This window comes from Corylus avellana, chromosome 8 (genome assembly GCF_965113065.1).
Source record: "Corylus avellana chromosome 8, dhCorAvel1.hap1.2, whole genome shotgun sequence".
NCBI classification, from domain to species: domain Eukaryota; kingdom Viridiplantae; phylum Streptophyta; class Magnoliopsida; order Fagales; family Betulaceae; genus Corylus; species Corylus avellana.
In genome coordinates, this window is record NC_142497.1 from 11,007,536 (window position 1) to 11,029,369 (window position 21,834).

Here is a 21,834-nt window from a genome sequence, read left to right on the forward strand (position 1 = left end):
AATTTGATCATTCATAAACAATAAAATCTCTCAATCTCTCTCTCAAAAACGTTTTCTTCAACTTATTAGAATCTATTTACTACTGTTGAAATAGATTTTTAATCTCGAGCATCTCCGGCAGATATTGCTTTAGATCGAGTGTCTAAAGGACTAGCCAAATTTCTAATAATAGTTAAATCTGACTATTATGGGTGTTTTTTTCGTCTTTAGCAGAATATGCAACTTAATTTGTTTTCACCTAATGTGAACAGTAAATAGGCTGATTAGCCTATTCACTATTCACACTATAAACTTTGTTATTATTTTTACTCCCACTTTCTTTCTTTTACTCTCTCTCTTCTCTTTCTTTCTTTCACACTTTTTCCCACGCAAAATAATATTTAAAGAAAATAAATAGTATGATAGAGAATCTGTTGGAGTTTGTATAAAAAATGAGTAGGTAAAGTAAAAAATTATACTTTTTCAGTAGCTATTTTGCCTACTTCTGATGGAGATGCTCTTATTTAACTATTAGAGCATCTTTAGCGGGAGTAGTCAAAATAATTATTGAAAAAGTAAAAATTTTTATTGTAGCTACTCAATTTTTTATACACATTCCAATAGATTCTCTATTTTATTTAAATATTCTTTTGTATGAGAAAGAGTGTAAAAGAAAACAGGGGAGAGGGAGAATGGAAGACATAAAATAGTAATAAAAATTTTGTAGTCACATTTAGCTAATGTGCAGGAGATGCTTATATATCTGAGCTATTTTGTTACTTCAGCAAAATAGTCGAAGTAAAATTTAATAAAGTATTGATTAATTGATTAAACAGAATTTATGCAACAATAAACTTTCACACATGAAAGCTCATTGTAGCACTTTGAACAATTTTTTTAATGTTTTCTTTCTCTGTCTCTCTTTCACATATGAAAGAGTTGCAAAAAATGAATAAAAAAATTATAAGTAATCTTTAAATAAAATAGAGAGTATGATAGAGAATTTATTTGAGTGTATAAAAAAGTTGTACGTAGTTAAAATAAAAATTTGTACTTTTTAAAATTTGTGCATAATGTAGTTAAACAAGAGGTCAGATATATTATGGAGGCAAATTTGATCCAACTTAGTGCACTCCTATTGATGCACAGTTTTTTCGAAGTGATGTGGCATAGATTTTGAGTAGTGCTGTGGTGTCCGAGGACGTGTCGGGCTGCACAGAAAAAGCAAAGAACAAGGATCAGAGCAACCGGTGGTGTTCCGGCGGGGAAGCTCTGATGCCTAAGTCAGTATTTTGAAGGAAGAGTATATAAGTAACAAAAGTTCGGGAGCAAGAGTTGCGCTTACCTTTGGTTTAAGTTACAACCTGCATTTTTAGGCATGGAGTAGAGTTTGTTCCCTGCACACTTTGGCTTTCTTATCCCTGGATATCTGCTAGGCAGCTATTCGCGAAGGATGGAGTTTGTTAGCCACCCCATGATCTTAGTAGCCTAAGATTATGGGATAAGTACTTTGAACTTTGCTAGCGTTAGATAGGAAGGCCCGAGTAGTTCTCGGTCAGACGTGGATGATTCAAGTGTTGACAACTGGCTTGTATCTCGATAGATGTAGATGACTGTATGAATTTGAATAGTATTCTATCCCGTTTGTGTGGGGATAATAGATATCTATTATGTGAGATGACCGATTTATCCTCGGTATAAGACTATTATGCCCTGGAGGCCAACTAGCTGTCGGGCTTTAGTGACGGCCTCCATGTGGACTTAGCCCATAACGAGTTTGATAGATCTTTGGGCCGTGAGGCCTATCGGGCCTTATTGACTTTCAATCCATGACTCAAAAGTTACCCCCCAATTTCCTGGTCAGTATGACTATGAAAATTTCATGTTCAGGATGGGTTGGTCTTCGGAAGTCCAAAGCTTGATTTGACGATTTCCTCTTTTTTTTTTTTTTTTTTTTGTTGACATCTTTAAGTGCGAATTTAGGAAAATTTGAATTTCAAATCCCAAACTTCTAGTGGGAAAATTCCCTCCAATATTGATCGAGACACTTGATCTTCCCGAAAGTGAGTCGGATCGTCTGTGTTGATTTATGTGGTTAAGGATACCACCACGTGTCAGTCAAGGTGTGGTCGTACTTTCGGTTATCGTGCGCCATCACCTGCAGTGATAAGACCTTTGGTGCATTCATTGCGCGTGTTCCCAAAGTATTGTTAGGGATTCATGCGCTTTTTGAATATCCAAACGCTTTAGCTCTTCGTCTTCCCTACATCCTATAAAACGAAAAATCTTATTCTTTCTTCTATTTCTCGTCATTTCACTCTGCCGAAACTCCATTTTTGCTTTTTAAAGCTTCTGTTCATCTTTTACCCCTTGCTGGCTTGCTTCCATTCCACCTGTTTTCCTCGATACTACTTCTTAAGAGTAGTATTCTTTAGGGTTTCAGTTGATCGAACGCATCAAATTCCTTTGTGTGATCCATTCGTCCACTCCAACAGTCCAATACTCAGATATCTGGACCTTCTGCTCCCTTTTATTGAACCGGTGGTTGACCATCTTCGTCTATCTATCACTAGTTTGCTAATTCGAAGCGGTTACCCTTGCATCCCTCGGACTTTATATCTCAAGTTCCTGTACCTCATGGGTGACTGCGAAGGATCAAATTCAGATGGTGGTGAGGGTGGTATTTACCCCGCCATGTGGAAGCCTCTCCTAACCAAAGACGACGAGAAACGGGTCAGGTTGGATTGTTACATACCGAAGTCGATGGAGCTTCGGTTTGACGATGAGAAGGAGGGTGCTATAATACGCTCTGATGAACATGAAGTTTGCTTGTACGAGGCAATGTTCCATGCAGGCCTTAGGCTACCGTTCCTGAGGACTGTTCGGGAGTTGTTGAGTCACTTGAATGTGGCTCCCCACCAGATCGTACCCAACGCCTGGAGGGTTTTCTTTGGCTATGTGATTCTCTAATCAACAGTCCTTGGCGAAGAGAATTCCCTCACAGTCAAAGAATTTTTATGGGCGTCCAGATTCACAAAGAACCCCAAGAGTGACTCACTCTACAACTTCCAAGCTCGGCGAGGGAAGTTGGTAAATTTGGAAAAGACTTTCACCAGCAACCGGGGGTGGAAGAGAAAATTCTTCTTCGCTCGGGGAAGATGGGAGTTCGCACCTTCGGAGAAGGTAGGAGGCCCAAGAGTGCCTTGGGAAACCAGCATTCTTGTAGAAAGTGCTACCCAAGAGCCCATACTGACCTATGAGGAGCATACTCGGACAAACAAGGTCATGATATGGGCTTGGGACCATGAAGAAGCCTCATTTTACAAGAGTTAGGTCACAGGGACCAAACTGAACCATTTTTTGCACTCTCTGGGGCAGGCCTCGGTAGAAAGAGACGAGCCCTTGCAGTTAGGGATGCTGCGCCTGAGGTTTCAAGTAGACTGGTTGCGGCGGTTCGGAATGTCTTTCCTCGGAGGCAGAAGGATAAGGGCAAGCATCCGATAGGTGAGCCTTTGAAGACTTCCTGTCCGAGGCTTTTTAACGAGCCCGAGGAGCATGAGCGGCCACAGCTCAAGGGGAATAAGGTATCCAGACATGTGGAGCCCGAGGCTCCAGTTGTGGTGGGCATGCTCAAGCTTGCCGAACTTCTTGCAGCGAGGAGGAAGGCGGCTCCTCAACTAGTGATATGCCCAGCTGATGCCTACAAATGGCCCCTCGCTGCTACCCCCTGTCAGTTGTTCCTGTGACAGTTAATCTGATTGTCGTTCTGACTCAAACTATCCCTTTGGCGTGAGGAACTCTGTTATAGTCAGGTCTGAACCTCACACGCATCCTGAAGGAGATAGACTTGGAGTTCGAATCGGAGAGCTCCATGGGAAACAAGGGTGAAAAGGTCGAGCCTATAATAGCTGAGGCGAGGTCGGTCGAACTGGTGGCCGCAGAAGCAAGGCCCTAGGCTTCACCTCCTCCTGCTGCTAAGGTATATATCCAGACCTGGGCATGCAACGAGGAAATCACGCAGGATGATGTTGGATCTCGGGCACCTAGTCCTGGGGATTCTCGGGCGGTGGCCTCTACTAGTACTCAGGCATCTGAGAATCAAAATACCGCTTCTTCCAGTAGTTCCCGAGTGAAACCTCCCGATGTCGAGTGGTCGGTTTGTAGGCCGCTCAACCAATTTGGAGGCAACCTCACCGGTAATCCCTTCGTTGCCTTGGTGGCTTTGATTCCCCAAGAGTTTCTGACCTGTGAGCACGATCATTCGGCCCAGGGCATGGCAGAGTCGATGATCTACTATCAGCTAGTTGTAAGTATTTGCAATTTCAAAAAGCTTGCTTTATTACTTTTTTTTACTAACTTTTCCTCTATTTATTTCAGAGTATAATGAAGTCTTTGGTTTTCTACTGCGACTTTAGAAAGTTTGCTCAGGATTCGGCTGCTGAGATCAATGCCTTGAAACTCAAACTTGCAGAATCGGAGCAGAAACTTGTAAAGACCGAGTCTGAGAACACAAGAATAAGGGGAGTTCTCTCCCAGCAAGATAAAGAGCTAATGCAGGTCGGTCAACAATAATCCTTGCTTTAGCATGAAGTAACCGAGGCTGAGGCTGCTCGAGACGCAGTCAACAAGAAAATCTCGAAACTGACCTCTGAGGTGGAGGCTCTCCGAGCTGAGAACGGTCGGCTCCAAGAAGACAATTCTATTATCAGGGAGGACCCTAATTTGTTGGAGGAGAAACTGGCTGCGATCTTGACGCAGCTGAGAGAGACCCAGGTTGAATAGAATATTTTGATGTCCAAGGCTGTAGAGGCCGACTTGGGTCGGCCAGTGGCCGAGGAGAGGAAGAAGTTCTACAGGAAGAGGCTGAGGAAGATGGAGTTGCAGCTGTAGGAAGCCGATAACTGAGCCCAGAACTACATGAGTAGTTGTCACATGCTTCCTAGACTCGGGAAAACGCCTGGCTAGATGGGATCCACATTTGTTTCGAGACCTTTCGCTCCTAGGGTACCAACCATCCCTGCTCCGTAGACCTTAACACAGTGAATACCAAGGATCTCCCATTTACTGACAAGGCTTAGGAGAAGATTATCAAACTTGGACAAGAGTAGATGCTTGACACCGCAAGGATCTATGACTTTGGTCATACACCAGGCGTCGATGAAAAGGATGGGCCTTCGGACAGTGATGTTGCTGCGAAGTCCCAAGGTTCAGTGGCCACTCTTGATCATGCCGAGGCTTCTGAAACTGTTGACCCTAAGCGGTCTCATTCATAGAGTTTGCGTAGCAGTTTGTAAACCTTTGTAGTATTTGTATATATTTTTTGAAATCTTAATGGAAAGACTTTTATAGACTTTGTTATTTTAATTCTTTGCAAAGCACGTTGTTTGCACAACCTTACTTTTCATATGCAATTCTAGAATATAACAAGTTTGAAATAACAATAGATACTTGGGATATTTGGATTACTTGACCCAAGGATTGAACACTGTCGAGCAAGCTTAGATACTTGGGAAGCCCTAAAGCTCCCCCCCAAGCTTGTCTTCTTACAATCTTTAGAGTAACTTAAAAGTTATTCGATTGTTTGGCAAGTTGCAAGGCTTATCTTCTAACAATCTTTAGAGTAACTTAAAAGTTATTCGATTGTTTGGCAGATTGCCTTTGCATAATGTTTCTTTTGGCCGAGTGCTTGACCCTAGAGAGTTCCTTAGAACCTCCTGTTGGAGTTCTTGTTCTAAGCTCTCTGCTTTGGTCTAACCGTTGAACATTCATTCAAAGGGGATTTTTTCATTCATAGCAGGTTTAACCTATTGAACATTCCTCCATAGAGGATTTATGGTGTTCATAGCAAGTTAAGTTTGGAAAGCACTTTGACGCTGTGTCTCGAACGTTCTCAAAGAAATGCCTTAGTTATGTCTCGCCGAGTTATACTCGGGAGTCTCTTTGGCTGCCTTTCTATGAGAGTTTAGCCCCCTGGAATCGTCATGTGGAGGATTTCCAAGTTTAGCCGAGTTTGGAGAAAGCGTCTTCGGCTGTATTTCTCCAAACCACTTTGGGAAAGCGCCTTGAGTATCACACCGAGTTGTTCTCGGGGAATGTCTCTCAACTATGCTTCCCAAAGTTCATTTTGTAACGTATGGAGAGCCTCTTAGGCTGTGACTCGCAAACATCCTCGGGAAAGCGCCTTAAGTATCTCACCGAGTTGTTCTTGAGGAATGTTTCTTGGCTATATTTCACCGAGGAGTCTCTTTGACTATGTTCTTTGGAGATTTTGAATGCTACTGTAACTTCAGGAGATTTTTTATTTAATGAAATGAGAATTACAAAAAAATAAATCTCCTTTACGAAATTAAAATAACTTAGACAAAATACTTCTTAAGGTGTTCAGCGTTCCATGGCCTGGGGAGTGCTTTCCCTTCTAGGTGATATGTTCCCGCTCTTCGGCATTCGACCACCTTGTAGGGTCCTTCCCAATTGGGAGCTAGCTTGCCTTTGGTTGGGTCTTTGGTAGCGATAGTAACCTTTCGCAAAACCATATCTCCAACTTTGAAGCTTCGATGTTTAACCCTCTTATTGATGAACCAAGCCACCCTTTCCTGGTATGCTGACATGGTTACTTGGGCCTGATCCAGGTTCTCCAGTAGCAAGTCCAAATGTAGCCGAAGGCCTTCGTCATTGGTATCGGGCCGAAAGGTTTCTACTCGGAAACTTTCAGACTCCACTTCAGCTAGGATGACTGCCTCGGTAACAAAAGTTAGGGCGTATGGAGTCTCCTCGGTTGGAGTTCTTTTGGTAGTTCAACATGCCCATAGAACTTCTAGGAGGTCTTTGGCCCTATCTCCCTTGTGATCACCAAGCTTTTTCTTCAAAATTTTGAAGGTTGTTTTGTTGGTGATTTTAACTTGCCCATTTGCCTGGGGATGCCAGGAGACGAGAAGTAGTTTCTTATGTGGAGTTTGGCACACCATTCTCGAAATGAATCACAGTCGAATTGCTTTCCATTGTCCGTGATGAATGCGTGCAGAGTGCCATAGCGGCATATGACACTTTTTTCACAAGAACCGCTCTATACTCTTGGCTGTGATGTTCACTAGGGCCTTCGCTTCTGTCCGCTTGGTGAAGTAATCCACATCTACAATTGCAAACCAAACACCCCCCTTTCCATGAGGTAGCGGTCCTACTACGTCTACCCCCCATTGTGAGAAGGGCCATGGTGAGGAGATAGAGCTCAACTCTTTAGGGGGTTGCTTGGTAATGTTGGTGAAGCGTTGGCACTTCTCACAATTTTTGATCGTCTTCACTGAGTCCTAAAACATATTAGGCCAATAGAAGCCTGCCCGGACTACTTTATGTGCCAATACCCTTGCTCCTGAATGACTGCCGCATATACCTTCATGGATTTCGCGAAGGATGTAATCACCTTCTTCCTTTGGAGATGCATTTTAGAAGTGGTAACATGAAACCTCTTTTGTATAAGGTCTCGTTTACTTTGGTGAATCTGGCAGCTTTAGTCCTCATTTGGATTGTTGACCTCTTTTCTAATGGAAGGATTCCTTTCTCTAGGTATTCCTTTATCCCATTTGCCATTCGAGCATTGCTTTTGTCGTTGAGACTGAGACTGCCTCGGTTGTGGTAGGTTGTGAAAGGATCTGGATTGGTTCCTTGGATTTTTCTATACTGTCTTTTATTCCTGACACTATTCGAGCTAGATGGTCTGTCCTTTTGTTCTCTTCCCTTGGGATCTTCAAGATGCAGAATTTTTTGAAAAAAATTTGTAGATCCTGTACCTTTGACAAGAACAACTTCATCTTGTCTCCCTTGGTTTTGAACTCTCCTCGGATATGCCCGACAATCACTTGAGAGTCACTTCGCAATTCGATGAATTCTGCTCCCATTTCGTGAGCTAGGCTGAGTCCTGCTAGGATTGCTTCGTACTTAGCTTCGTTGTTGGTAGTCTTGAATTCCAGCTTCAAGGAGTTACACAACTCTTCACCTTCTGGAGTGATCAACACCACTCCAGCTCCACCGTGTCTTCTTGTGGACGATCCATCCACGTAAATAACCCAAGTCTCATCCTTTGGCCACTGTTCTGTGTTTGGTAGATTAGTGAATTATGCCAGAAAGTCCACCAATGCCTGACCTTTAATGGCGTTCCGAGGAAGAAACTTGATGTCGAACTCACTGAGTTCAATTGCACAGTTAGCTAATTTACCAGATAGATCTAGCTTTCATAGTATCTTTTTGAGCTGATACTCGGTTAGAACCCTTATGATATGAGCTTGGAAGTATGACCGGAGTTTCCTCGATGCAATGGTTAAAGCGAAAGAAGGCTTTTCCATATAAGGATATGTCTCTTTGGCTCCTCTCAAAGCTCTACTGATGAAGTATACGGGTTTCTGTAGGCTCTCTTCTTCTCGAACAAGGGTTGCACTAACCGCTGTTGGAGAAATGACTAAGTATCGATACAACTCTTCTTCGAGAATTGTTCTGCTCAACAAAGGCGGGCTGATCAAATATTCCTTAAGCTGCTCAAAAGCTTGCTCGCATTCCTCGAACCATTCGAATGCTTTTCTCAGGATCTTGAAAAATGGGAGACATTTGTCTGTTCACCAAGAGCTGAACCGATTTAATGTCGTAATCCTGCCAGTCAACTGTTGGAGTTGCTTCGTATTCCTTAGGGATTGCATGTTCAAGACTGCCTGGATCTTTTCGTGGTTGGCTTCGAATCCCCGGTTTGACACCATGTAATTGAGGAATTTCCCAGAAGATATTCCGAATGCACACTTCGCTGGATTCAACTTCATCCCATACTGCTTCAACGTCTAGAACGTCTCTTGCAGGTCGTGTAAATGATCCTATGGTAACACGCTTTTGACGAGCATGTCATCCATATAGACTTCCATGTTCCATCTAATCTGTTCTTGGAACATCTTGTTCACCAACCTCTGGTATGTCACCCCTGCAATTTTTAGACCAAAGGGCATGACTTTGGAGCAGTACAGGCCTCGGTCCGTGATGAATGCAGTCTTCTCTCTATCTTTTGGGTGCATGTAGATCTGGTTATAACCAGAAAAAACATCCATAAAGCAAAGCAAACTATACCCAGCTGTTGAGTCTACGAATGCATCAATGAGTGGTAAAGGGAAGCTGTCTTTTGGACAAGCTTTGTTGAGGTCGGTGAAGTCTACGCACATTCTCCATTTCCCATTGAATTTTTTTACCAACATAACATTGGCTAACCAATCGGGATAATATACTTCCTCAATGAACCGAGCCTTGAGTAATTTCTCCACCTCTTCAGCGATCGCCATATTTCGCTATGGAGCGAATTTCCTTCTCTTTTGCTTCACCGGTTTCATCGTCAGGTCCACATTGAGTTGGTGGAGTATATCTTTAGGGTTAATTACTAGCATGTCTTCGTGTGTCCAGGCGAACACTTCTAGGTTGTTTTTGGGAAAAGTGGTGAGGCCTTCTCGGACCTCTGAACTGAGTTGCGAGTCAATCCTCACCACTTTGCCATTTGCTACAAGTACGTCTTCTAGTGGCTCGGCTGGCTCACCTTTTGGTTCTTTTTTCTTGCTTCCCACAGTGCCGACTGTAAGAGGTGTGGATTCCAAGGGCTTCTTCAAAGAAGTGTTGCAACATTTCTGGTCTCCTTTGACTTCCTCGACTCCCTCTTCAGTTGGGAATTTAATCTTCAAATGGTAGGTTAAAGTTGCAGCCTTAAACTTATTCAAGGTTGGCCGACCAATTATTGCATTGTAAGCAGACGATCGGTCAACTACTAGGAAATCCACCATGACCGTGTGTTTTTTGGGGGCTGTCCCTGCTATCACAAGGAGAGAAATGAGCCCTATGGGTTGTACTTGGTCTCCTTCAAATCCGATTAGAGGTGAGCCAAACGGTATGATTCTGTTCCGATCAACGCCCATTTGTTTGAAAGTTGGATGATGAGTGCCAAATATGGTATATTTGGGCCTCTTAATTTACATTAGTTAATCCTTTAGCTGTTTCATTATCTAATGTTTTGTTTTAGTTTTGTGTTTTTAGTGATTTATAGGTCGTTGAAGAAAAGCTATAGCGTTAAAGAGAAAATTGCTAAGTCTTGAAGAAAAGTAAAAAAAAAGAGCATTCAGGAAGTGGGATCTAGCGCACCTTCTGATGCTCGAGCGCATGTGCACTCGATCCCAGGTGGTCTGCGCTCGAGCGCATGTTGTTCCAAATATCTACCTAAATTAATAGATAAATAATTGTACGTTTTACCTGCAAGTGCATAAGGTCAACATAGTAGCATAGTGTGCAAATACGGCGTCATTCCCAGGAGGACTGCTGAGTTTTGTCTAAATTAAATTCCCAAAGTAAAATAAAACAAAAGATTGGATTTAAATTGATAATGATAAAAAGGAATGGCTTTGATATCCACCACTAATTATATTTAGCTAATATATCAATATGCTAATGTTTTGATCATGTTATGAATATCTAATGTTTGTCAACCTAAGGGCATGGGTGTCTACTCCTTAAGCTATTGATTTCCCTAAGCAACGAATTAGGCATAGGTGTATACTCTAATTCTTTTCTTTCTTAAAGGATTTAACATGGATGTCTACTAAGTTGTTCTTTAAGAAAGCATAAAACTGTGGAAATCGACGAACACATGAGGCTTAGGGTATGGGTGTCTACTCCCGGTTCCCCATGTTGATTAACCCAAGAATCGCGGTGTGGATTCTTTTGTTACTTACTAAGTTGTTCTTTAAGAAAGCATAAAACTGTGGAAATCGACGAACACATGAGGCTTAGGGTATGGGTGTCTACTCCCGGTTCCCCATGTTGATTAACCCAAGAATCGCGGTGTGGATTCTTTTGTTACTTATGTTAAACCCAGGACTCGGTCATCCAAATTGATTTAACTAACTAGTCCATACCACATGCACATGTTGATCAGGCACACACATATGAGGAATTCATGAAACTAGGTATTAATTAAGTTAGACATCATAACAAGATCATCTCAAAGGCGCCAATATTGAATATTAACAAAACATAACTAGGGCTTCAATCTAGCCCGACTAAATAAATTAGCTACACATAGAATTAATGTTAAACATCTTCATAAAATAAGGAAAAGAAAATAAAAGAATAAACCCGAGACTTGAACTTGAAGAGCTCCAATTCTTCTCCTTACAAAGTATACCTATTCTAGAGGTTTAAGGGTTTATTTATAGGTTTTAGAAGTACTTGGCAAACTAGTAAACCTAGGAATTTCGTAGGGTTTCAACCCTATTACAATTGGGAGTTGGAAAACCCTAATATGGAAAGAAAGACAATCTAGCCACCACTTGATATGTCTCCTGCACACAGGTGCGATTGATCGCAGCCTGTGTGCGATCGATTGCAGGTTTGTGATTGATCCCCTTTTGTTATGCGCTCGATCGCTCATGGCCTGCTTCGTGCTGTATCTTCTTTGGTACTGCGCTCGATCGCAGGTATCCTGTGTTCGATCGCAGTGTCAGGGGACTCCCATTTTTCCCTTCTTCTCTCTTTGAGTCCAAATCTTCCAGATTTACTTCATTTTCTTCCAAAAGCCTACAAAAGTATGGAAAACACAAAAAGGAATTAAAATGACCTAATTAACTAAAATCAAAGGATTAAAACATGCAAGTTAAGGGTTGAAAATATGAATATTTTAGCACTTAATAGCGCACCCATGACCACAAGCATACCACCAGCGTGCACGCAATACCCCGCAAGAGAGGATTCATATGCCCGAGTGTGATCGAGCACACTGGCCATGCGCTCGAGCGCACCTGTCTGATAGCTGGCGGGAAAGACTTATTTTCCAAGCCTAATTGAGTTTTCAATCTTATTTTGGGACTGGGAGACAGACCTACTATTTTCCTAGGATTACTAGAGCTTCTAGGACTCTCCTAAGCCTATCAATAGACCGCCTGCATATAGAATTTTGAGAGACTAGTTTTGGAATACAATTTTGGAGGCAGAATGTAATCCATAGCTTTTTTTTTTTTTTTTTTTTAGTTTAGTTTTTCTTTAGGTTTAGGTTTAGGTTTTAGTTTCATAATCATGTGAAGCTAAATTCTCAACGAAGGTTGGGGATGAAGCCTCACCGATGAAGAACAATATCGTTTTATTGTAAGTTTTATTATTCCAATTTTATTGGTTTTATATTTCAATTGTTTTACTTGTTTTCAATTGTGTTGAATGAATCTTGGATATTTTGTTGTGATTCAAGGATACACTTAATAATTTAGGATAATTTCACATGATTGATTGCTTGGTTTTATATACCTAAAAATTGGATATCCCTTGTGATTTGTTCTTCGGATACATCTGATGTTTTAATTAAATTTGGATTCCTCTTATGATTTGTGCAATGAATGGATACATGTGATTGTTTTGATTAATTATTTGAAGCATAGTAATATATATATATATATATATATATATATATATATATATATATATATATATATAATATTTAAATTGTGAGAACTTCGGATTAATATTGATGAATATAGAGTATGTTGTTATGATTCGGTGAGTGTGAATTCCGCTCCCTTAGTACCTTTATCTATTGATTTACTTAGTTTATTTATTTTATGTTTAGTTGTTTCAATTTCAAACCCCAAAATTCAAAACCCTTTTGGAACTAGGTTAAGATTAAATTACTTTAGATTTAAATTGCTCTTTCAAAAATACAATTATCTGTGGGATCGACCTCGTACTTTCAATCCATTAATTATAATCGATTCGTGCACTTGCGAGTTAATATAAATTTGCACAACACTGGCCAATATAGGATATCAGCCGAACTTTGATTGTCCACTAGAATTCGGTGGATCACATGGTTTGCCACGATCACTGTTACCACCAACTCATCGTTATGGCATCACCACTCCTTGGCATCCTCTTATGAAAATGTCAGGATCATTGAATCATGCTTTGGGGCCTTAGAAGGTCTTTCAAGAAAGAAAACCTCTTCGGTCTGCATTCTTCTCGCATGAGCTTTCCTAGCCGAGCTAGATTCTCCTCCACCAGCTATCCCACCTACGATAATGTGGATTTCTCCTACTACATCTTGGTTCTGAGGTTGAAGCACGTCTCAATTTTGCCTCGGCTCTGCCTGCCAATGGTTTATTGGTTGTGCATACAATCCTCTCTTGGGCTAGCATCCTGACGCTACCTCATATCTTGTCCTCCACGGGCTTCTTGGTTTTCCAGCAATAAGGGATCTTGATGGTTTCTCCCCCTATTTCTCTCCCTTTCTAGGAATCTCACTAGTCTGCCGTTCTTGATGAAATTTTCAATCTCCTGATGCAGAGTAATACACTCCTCGGTCATGTGGCCTCGGTCATTATGGTATTCGCAATACTTATGCAAATCACATTTCGCCAGGGACCTCTCATTTTTATCGGCCATCTAAAAGTAGGATCTCTTCTGATCTCCATTAACACCTCGGTCATACTAGTGTTTAGTGGAGTGAATTTGCTGAGTTGGTGCTGAGCATCAACCTTCGTATGTCGAATGGCCTTTCTTCCCAGTTTCTTCGGGTTCTTCTCTGACTTTTTCTTAGAGTTAGCCGATACCACCTTGTCACTGCTAGTCTTGACTTGGGTCATCTCCTTTTTAGATTTCATGAGGGATCCAACGGTTTCTTCCTGGTTGATGTACTCTTCAGCCTTGTTTAAAAATTGGCGACGGGCCATATACGTAGACTTCTTCGCTAATTCGGCCATCAGTGGCCCTTTTGCTCTTACCCCTTGCATCAAAGCCGAGAGCACAGTTTGCTCATCCGGGCTTTCTACAGTCAATTTTTCCTTGTTGAACTTGAGCATATAGTCCTTCAAGGACTCGTCTTTTCCTTGAACAAGGGAAAGCAAGTAAGCACAGTTCTTCTTTCTCTTCTGGGTTGCCATGAACTGACTTCGGAAGAGACATCCCAAGGTCTTGAAGTCATCAATTGACTTAGCAGGAAGTCTTGCAAACCATTCTTTGGCTACTCCCTCTAAGGTTAGGGGGAACGTCCTACATGAGATCTCGTCTAGGGTACCATGGAGGATGAAATGCACACGAAGGCTTTCTATATGTTCCACAGAATCTCCGCTACCATCGTATGCCTTTATACGAGGCATTTTGAACTTGTTAGGTAACGGGTAGCTCATTACACGCTCAGTAAAAGATAAATTGGTGTTCTCCATGAGCTCTCTTGCCATCGACTTGTCTCCACCATCAACCATCTGGCGAGCCATCCCGTCGTACTTCCTCTTGAGGTCTTGTACTTCAGCATTAACATTGGTCTCGTTATGCCTAGCATGGTGAGATCTCTTATTTTGGACAGTCGTATGATGGTTGCCATGAACAGAACTCTCATCATCTTCTTGATGGTTTTCAGCCCACTTTCCTATGCGAATCTCTTCGCGTCTCTCTTTTTCACGCCTCTCTTCACGCTCTTTTGCTCGCCTTTTCCTCCGATTATTACGGCCTTCGGCGATCGTGAGCCTTGAAGCGAGATCTTCATTCTACTTCTTCAGTGCATTCATGGATTCAGTCATGTGTTTCATGAAATCGGCGAGATTGGGAGGCGTGTGCACCAGCTTGATTCTCCGGTTGAGGATGGGAACATGTAGTCATCATATCGGATTTATAGATGGTAAGAATTGATCAAAATCGAGTCCCCACAGATGGCACCAAACTATTGATGCACAATTTTCTGAAGTGACATGGCACAGATTCCGAGTAGTGCTGCGGTGTCCAAGGACGCGTCGGGTTGCATAGAAAAGCAAAGAACAAGGATCAGAGCAACCAGTGGTGTTTCGGCGGGGGAAGCTCTGATGCCTAAGTCAGTATTTTGAGGAAAGAGTATATAAGCAACAAAAGTTCGAGAGCAAGAGTTGCGCTTACCTTTGGTTTAAGTTACGACCTGTATTTATAGGATGAAGTAGAGTTTGTTCCCCGCACGCTTTGGCTCTCTTATCCCTGGATATCTGCTGGGCAGCTATTCGCGAAGGATAGAGTTTGTTAGCTACCCCATGATCTTAGTATTCTAAGATTATGAGATAAGTAGTTTGAACTTTGGTAGCGTTAGATAGGAAGGCCAGAGTAGTTCTTGGTCAAATGTGGATGATTCAGGTGTTGACAATTGGCTTGTATCTCGATAGATGTAGATGACTGTTTGAATCTGAATAATATTCTATCTCGTTTATGTGGGGATAACAGATATCTATTATCTGAGATGACTGATCTATCCTCAGTATAAGACTAGTATGCCCTAGAGGCTGACCAGCTGTCGGGCTTCAATGACGGCCTCCATGTGGACTTAGCCTATAATGAGTTTGATAGATCTTTGGGCCATGAGGCTTGTCTGGCTTTATTGACTTTCGATACATGACCCTCCAAATACATCAATTTGGTGGGAATTAGCACTACAAGAAATTAGGTCTTTAGGGGCGACTAAGTCGCCCCTAAAGGTCCTAAAGTGGACGCTGTTGGCAACAGCGTCCACTTTTCGACCCTAAAGGTGTCGACGCTAATAGTCCGACCCTAATGATCAAATGTCTGATTATCAGGGTCCACTTAAAAGTCGACCCTAATGATCACTTTTAGCGTCCACTTTATCGCCCCTAAAAGTCGCAATGTTTGGACCCTAAAGATGATGTAAGCGGAAGCGAAAGTCGACCCTAATAGTCAAGCATTAGCGTCCACTTTTAGTTAACCATTAGGGTCGACTTTATGGACCCTAATGGCCCTTTTTAAAAAAAATAATAATAACTATTAGCGTCCAAATCAAAGTGGACGCTGATAGTTAACCATTAGCGTCCACAAAGTGGACGCTAATGGTCCTAAAAAATTAAAAAAAAACTAACTATCAGCGTCTACTTAGAGTCGACCCTAATGATGACTTTTAGCGTCCACTTTATCGACCCTAAAAAACGCATGTTTTGACTCTAAAGATGATGTACACAAAAGAATTAGTCGACGCTAATAGTCGACCATTAGCGTCCACATTTGTGGACGCTAATGGTCCAAAAATATTAAAAAAAAATTGACTATCAGTATCCACTTCAAAAGTGGACGCTGATAGTTGACCATTAGGGTCCACAAATGTCGACCCTAATGGTCCTACAAAATCAAAAAAAAAAAAAAAAAACTGCGATCGATCGCACACAAGTGTGCGATCGATCGCAACATCAGTAGGTTTTCAAAATTTGGCGATCGATCGCACTCCAAGTGCGATCGATCGCAGCATCAGTAGGTTTTCGAAATTTTGGGATCGATCGCACTCTCCAAGTGCGATCGATCGCAACATCAGTAGGTTTTCGGAAATTTGCGATCGATCGCACTCCAAGTGCGATCGATCGCAGCATTAGTAGGTTTTCGAAATTTTGGGATCGATCGCACTTGGAGAGTGCGATCGATCGCAGCATCAGTAGGTTTTCTAATGATTTCCAGTTCAAGTGAAGAACAATTCACACAAATAACATCAAAAGTCAACTGACTAGTCTTAGCAAAAAGAGTCACTAATATAGTAAGATCTTGAAGGCTTAAATATATGATATTTGTAACTCTGACAAATGACAACTAAAATGCCAAACTGCAGTCCATTCTTATCCATGCAACACATATGAACTGATGTTAAAAATTAGACTTTCAGTCAGCTCATTATTTATCAACCCACTTAACTTGTCTCAAGAGTCATGGAGAGATGAAGACCACATGAAATTAGTCAAAATACAACCACCAACCTTTTGTTGAATGTGGACACCGAAATCTCCAAATACAATGTTCCCAGACGCATCTTTAGCATTAGTTTTCTGAAGAAAATTCTGCATCAAAAAACAATGACATACTGAATTTTACTCTTCATCTTGGGGAAAAATATAATGAAGAAGTTATAAGATCTATGCAATGCAATGAAATGAACACATGCAGTTTTTCACAGTATTTCATGAAGCCAAAAAAGAACTGCACAATTTAAATCACCTGATCAATTAATAGTATTCAACCCAAAAGCGAAAATATGAATTCCTTACGTAACTCACCTGCCGTACTCCCTCTGCGACACAAATAACAGCCGAACCCTTTGTCTCAATCAGGTATTTCAGATGACTCAAAACACCATGAGGCCCGTGCAAATTAAAAGATACCTTAGATGTGCATATCAGTAGAATCAGTAACAGCTCACAAAGATAACTATCTAATTAATTGCTAGTAATAAGAACCTCATGAATCAAACATATGTCAATTTGTCCACTAGCTAGGGATGCATGCATAGCTATATATCTACTGCTACGGCTCATCAATTTCACAATGCCAACACCATGATAAGCACTGTGCGCCTAATAACAAGATTGAGGCAAAAAAAAAAAGGGTTCACTATGAAGAAACCAACACTAAAAGAATTCAGCAGGAAAACTTATCCGGAGAAACATAACTCCATGCATGGGCAAATAAAATGCACGTAGAGTACCTCTATAAGAAACATTGCATTTATGTTTAAGTACACAACAACATTGTTTGATGAATCAATTAATATATGAAATAATCAAACTAATCTAAATGCCCACAAGAAACATAACTCAAAATGACTAACCTCATCAAAATCATAAAAAATATGTGAGAACTGCCCCATTAACCAAACCTGCCAAGGGAGAAAACTATTAAATATATGTTTTACAATCCATGGGCAGCAAAATTCCAAAAACCAAAATAAAGTACTTATCTGCATTCTCTTCCTTACCAATTCATCCTCATAAGCAATTTGAGTAATCTACCACAATGAACCAATATATAATATCAAAGACAATTAAAATGAAACCCAAAATGATAGAGAAAGAGATACTAAAAATGTGTTTCTTCATGAAATATATTAAAGCGAGAACCTGCTTGGGTGGTTTAACTTTCTTGTACTCTTGTCATCCTGCATACACTTAAAAATAAAATTTAGAAAGATATTATTACTCCATTGCATTGTTTACTCAAAGTTCTTTAACCTTGATAACCATGTCAAGGGAGATTTACTAACTCAAAAGTTGTTGAACCAAAAATTTTGCGAATATCTTAATATAATATAAACCAAATAAAAAGTACCAACAAATATACATTACCAAACAGATCACGATCAACAAATAGTCAAATACACATTAGCAAATAGAAAGTACCAACAACTATCCAAATACATAGTATCAAAAAATATATCACAAATAGATGCTATCAAAGAGTACATCCTAAATAAAGTTATTCCAAAGCTCCCTCAATTGTTGGCTTCACTTGATGCACCTCCAAGCAAGCTCCTTCCAGACCTAAGAGAATAAAATTTCATATAATGATCAATAAGCTTTTTAACGATTACTTAGTATGTGTGTTTTTGTAAAATTAATGCATAGGTAGAGTTTCACTAACCCTCCAATACGTGACATTAAGAACTCAACAGTGGCTTTCAATTTGTTCGTTTCCTCAACGTTAGCTTGTAAATTCTCCCTGTACTGATGAAGTTCGATTCTAGTCTGTTGAAGCTCGCTTTGAGTATCTTCTTGTCTTTTCCTACACTCATCGTGGTTGTCGAAGTGGGTGAACGCTTGAGATGAAGTTCTTAAAGGGGTAGGAATAAGACCGCATCCCATTCCTCTAACGTGCCCAGCTCGTCGGCCCCCTAGTACTTGTGTGACTATTTCTTGCATTCGGTTATCCACACTTGTTCCCTCCACATTGCCTTCCTCTAAGGCCTCACTGGTTGTTAATTCTTGCATTTGAAGCTGCACAAGTCATAGTTGGCCTTAGTTTAACATATACTTCATGCAAGTTTACTATTCATGTTCTTCACTAATCAACTTAATGATCGGAGCGTAAACAGTTACTTACATATAGACTTTTGCATTTGTCGTTCACAAACTATTTATCTTTTTTTCTTGTATGGGTAACCTCATATAGTTCAACTGGATTAGGCTTCACTTTTGTTTCTTGTTCCTACACATAATACATATAATCAAAGTTTACACTAAATAACGTTACTTTCATTAAATTATGGTACGAGATACTTACCTTTTTGTAAATGACGTTGACAAATGAACAAGTCCCAGCTGTGTGCTTTGTTTCCAATTTGCTTCTGTTTTTTATATTTCGTTCAGACTTTTTCTATGAAATTTGGAAAAAAAAAAAAAAACACAATTATTCATAAAATGTCTTCAAGTGCATGCAAATTATATCAATTTGAATATTCTAATCAGTATAATAATATATATTTACCTTCCATTTACCGTCATCAAATGAGTCACATATTAGGTTCCACTGTTGAGGACCATACCCTGCTAGCAGGTTTTCCCTCCCAATAGCCTTAGCCTTGGCAATCCCCTCATCATCGTCTTTATCAATGCCGTCAAAATATTTCTTGTAATGATCCCTATACAAGTTCGAACAAAGCCTAGCATATGCACGACCCAATTTATGTTCAACAGCTTTGATGTGCTCGTATCGTTCCATATTCAGTGCGAAGTTTGACTGATACATAATAGATAAGAAAACAATGGTAAAAAATGTGTCACATTAATTTTCCATACGAAACATATTATTAAGGGAAAATTACAGTTTACCCCCCCAAAGTTGTCAGCGATTTGCAATTCCGCCTCCAAAGTTTCAATTTTTGCAATCCACCCCCCTAAAGTTTCAATTTTTTGCAATTCAGGCACTCCGTCAGTCAAACCCGCTTTGACTGACGGAACAGTGACCACGTACGACGCACGTGGTCACTTTATGCGATTTAGTGCCCAAAATACCCCCATCAAGTGGTTACACCTTGACCCACGCCCAAACCCATCTGACCCACGCCCTGACCCTGCTGACCCAACCCCCAACCCAACCCAACCCAGACTTAAACTTAGTTAAAACAGCAAATAAACAAAACTGAAAAGGTTCAGGCATTCCGTCATGCACGAGGTTCACCTTGCTGACTCACGAGCGAAAGGGACCCGAGAGAGGTAGAACCCACCTCCGACAGCCACGCGACAAGCTACCCGACACCCACTTGATGTCGATTTTGAATGTGTTCTCTTCTCTTTCTAGAAACTGAAAACTTCCTGTTCTTCTGTCCTTTTTTTTTTTTAACCCCTTAAAGGCTGGAGGAGAATTGACAGATTTCATTATTGTGTTGAGAACAACTGATGCTGTCAAGACATTTAGTGGTAATATCCATCTTTCAGTTGGAGCTGGTTTGAGTGCAGCAGTGGGAATTGTTGGAAGGGCAGCTGAAGCTGATGTAAGAGCTGGTGATGGTGGTTATGCTGCTTGTTATACTTACAGCTGCAGCAAAGGTGCATGATTTATTTGATTTATGCCTATGTCTGATTCTAGTCCTCCTTGTTTCTTGTTTTTTTTCTTTGGTAGTTCCTTCTTTGTACTTGCAGAATATGATTCTCTGTGAAACATGCAGGTGCATTCGTTGGTTGTTCATTTGAAGGTAGTATTGTCACCACCCGCACAAGGGAGAATTCTCGATTCTATGGCAGCCAGTCATTGACTGCATTAGATATACTTCTTGGCTCCCTGCCAAGGCCGCCTGCTGCTGCCATTCTATATCGTTCTCTTGCAGATTTGTATCAGAACATCGAAGGAGGGATTGGATGGAGTTGAGTATCGATTTTTTCACTCACCTCGTCGTACACAAATGCGCAAAAGATGGAACTTTGGGTTGATCTCGAGTGGGTGTTGGGTAGCTTGTCGCGTGGCTGTCGGAGGTGGGTTCTACCTCTCTCGGGTCCCTTTCGCTCGTGAGTCAGCAAGGTGAACCTCGTGCGTGACGGAATGCCTGAACCTTTTCAGTTTTGTTTATTTGCTGTTTTAACTAAGTTTAAGTCTGGGTTGGGTTGGGTTGGGAGTTGGGTCAGCAGGGTCGGGGCGTGGGTCAGATGGGTTTGGGCGTGGGTCAAGGTGTAACCACTTGATGGGGGTATTTTGGGCACTAAATCGCATAAAGTGACCACGTGCGTCGCACGTGGTCACTGTTCCGTCAGTCAAAGCGGGTTTGACTGACGGAGTGCCTGAATTGCAAAAAATTGAAACTTTAGGGGGGTGGATTGCAAAAATTGAAACTTTGGAGGCGGAATTGCAAATCGCTGACAACTTTGGGGGGGTAAACTGTAATTTTCCCTATTATTAAACATTACATTGATATTCATACCTGAACATGAAATAACAACTTGCTATTTTCTTCAGCTGGGACCTTTTCCCATTCACCGTGATGGAGTTTGCACATGTTACGAATAATCTCCCCAATCTTGCTTGCAAACCATGATGCATTCTCGCCTACAGGTGCCCGGTGTCTATTTGGGATGTTTAGCACTAAGGGACCATTCTTAAGTACGTGGTTACTCAACTTCTTACACTTGGCCTTACCCCTTACACTTCTGACAGACGTGGTAGCTATTACGCAAAACATGGTAACGTAGTAAGTTATATTTGGAAAAGTATATTGTCAAATGTCTATAACAAACCAAAATAATACAAAAATAACAGTTCATAAACATAAAATTCATGAACTTACAAGATGCAGTAGGGGCGGCTCCCTGTGAATGCAATCCTGCCACTGAGTGAATAGGATTATTAGACTCATGCGAAGGATGCCCATCCACTGACTCGAGGAGGAGGGGGGGCGAGGGCGACACTTGCATATCTGTATCACCAAACCCAGAATTGAGAGTCGGACTCTCATGCTCGTCAATAAGGCCCCGACCTTGACCTTGGCCTCGGCCTAGGCCTCGTGCTGCTGGAACATGTTTGCGTCCTGTTGTTGTCATTGTTATGATCAATCTGCTAACAAGTCAAAAACCACAAAATTATATTAGTCAATTT

The 21,834-nt window shown here is 41.1% G+C and overlaps 2 protein-coding genes across 2 annotated transcripts; one reads left to right on the forward strand and one right to left on the reverse strand.

Moving 5' to 3' along the window:
* Positions 1-7,028: 7,028 nt before the first annotated feature.
* LOC148584114 (uncharacterized) lies at positions 7,029-9,287 on the reverse strand. Its single transcript, XM_088518744.1, has 4 exons — positions 8,951-9,287; positions 8,533-8,831; positions 7,764-8,060; positions 7,029-7,283 (listed from the first exon to the last, which is right to left on the reverse strand). The coding sequence occupies exons 1-4, from the start codon at positions 9,285-9,287 to the stop codon at positions 7,029-7,031; spliced, it is 1,188 nt and encodes a 395-aa protein (XP_088374870.1).
* Positions 9,288-14,714: 5,427 nt separating this feature from the next.
* Positions 14,715-20,616, forward strand: LOC148584115 (LAS seventeen-binding protein 3-like). Its single transcript, XM_088518745.1, has 4 exons — positions 14,715-14,837; positions 14,927-15,007; positions 20,102-20,297; positions 20,417-20,616. Exons 1-4 carry the CDS (start codon positions 14,715-14,717, stop codon positions 20,614-20,616), a joined length of 600 nt encoding a protein of 199 aa, XP_088374871.1.
* Positions 20,617-21,834: the final 1,218 nt, after the last annotated feature.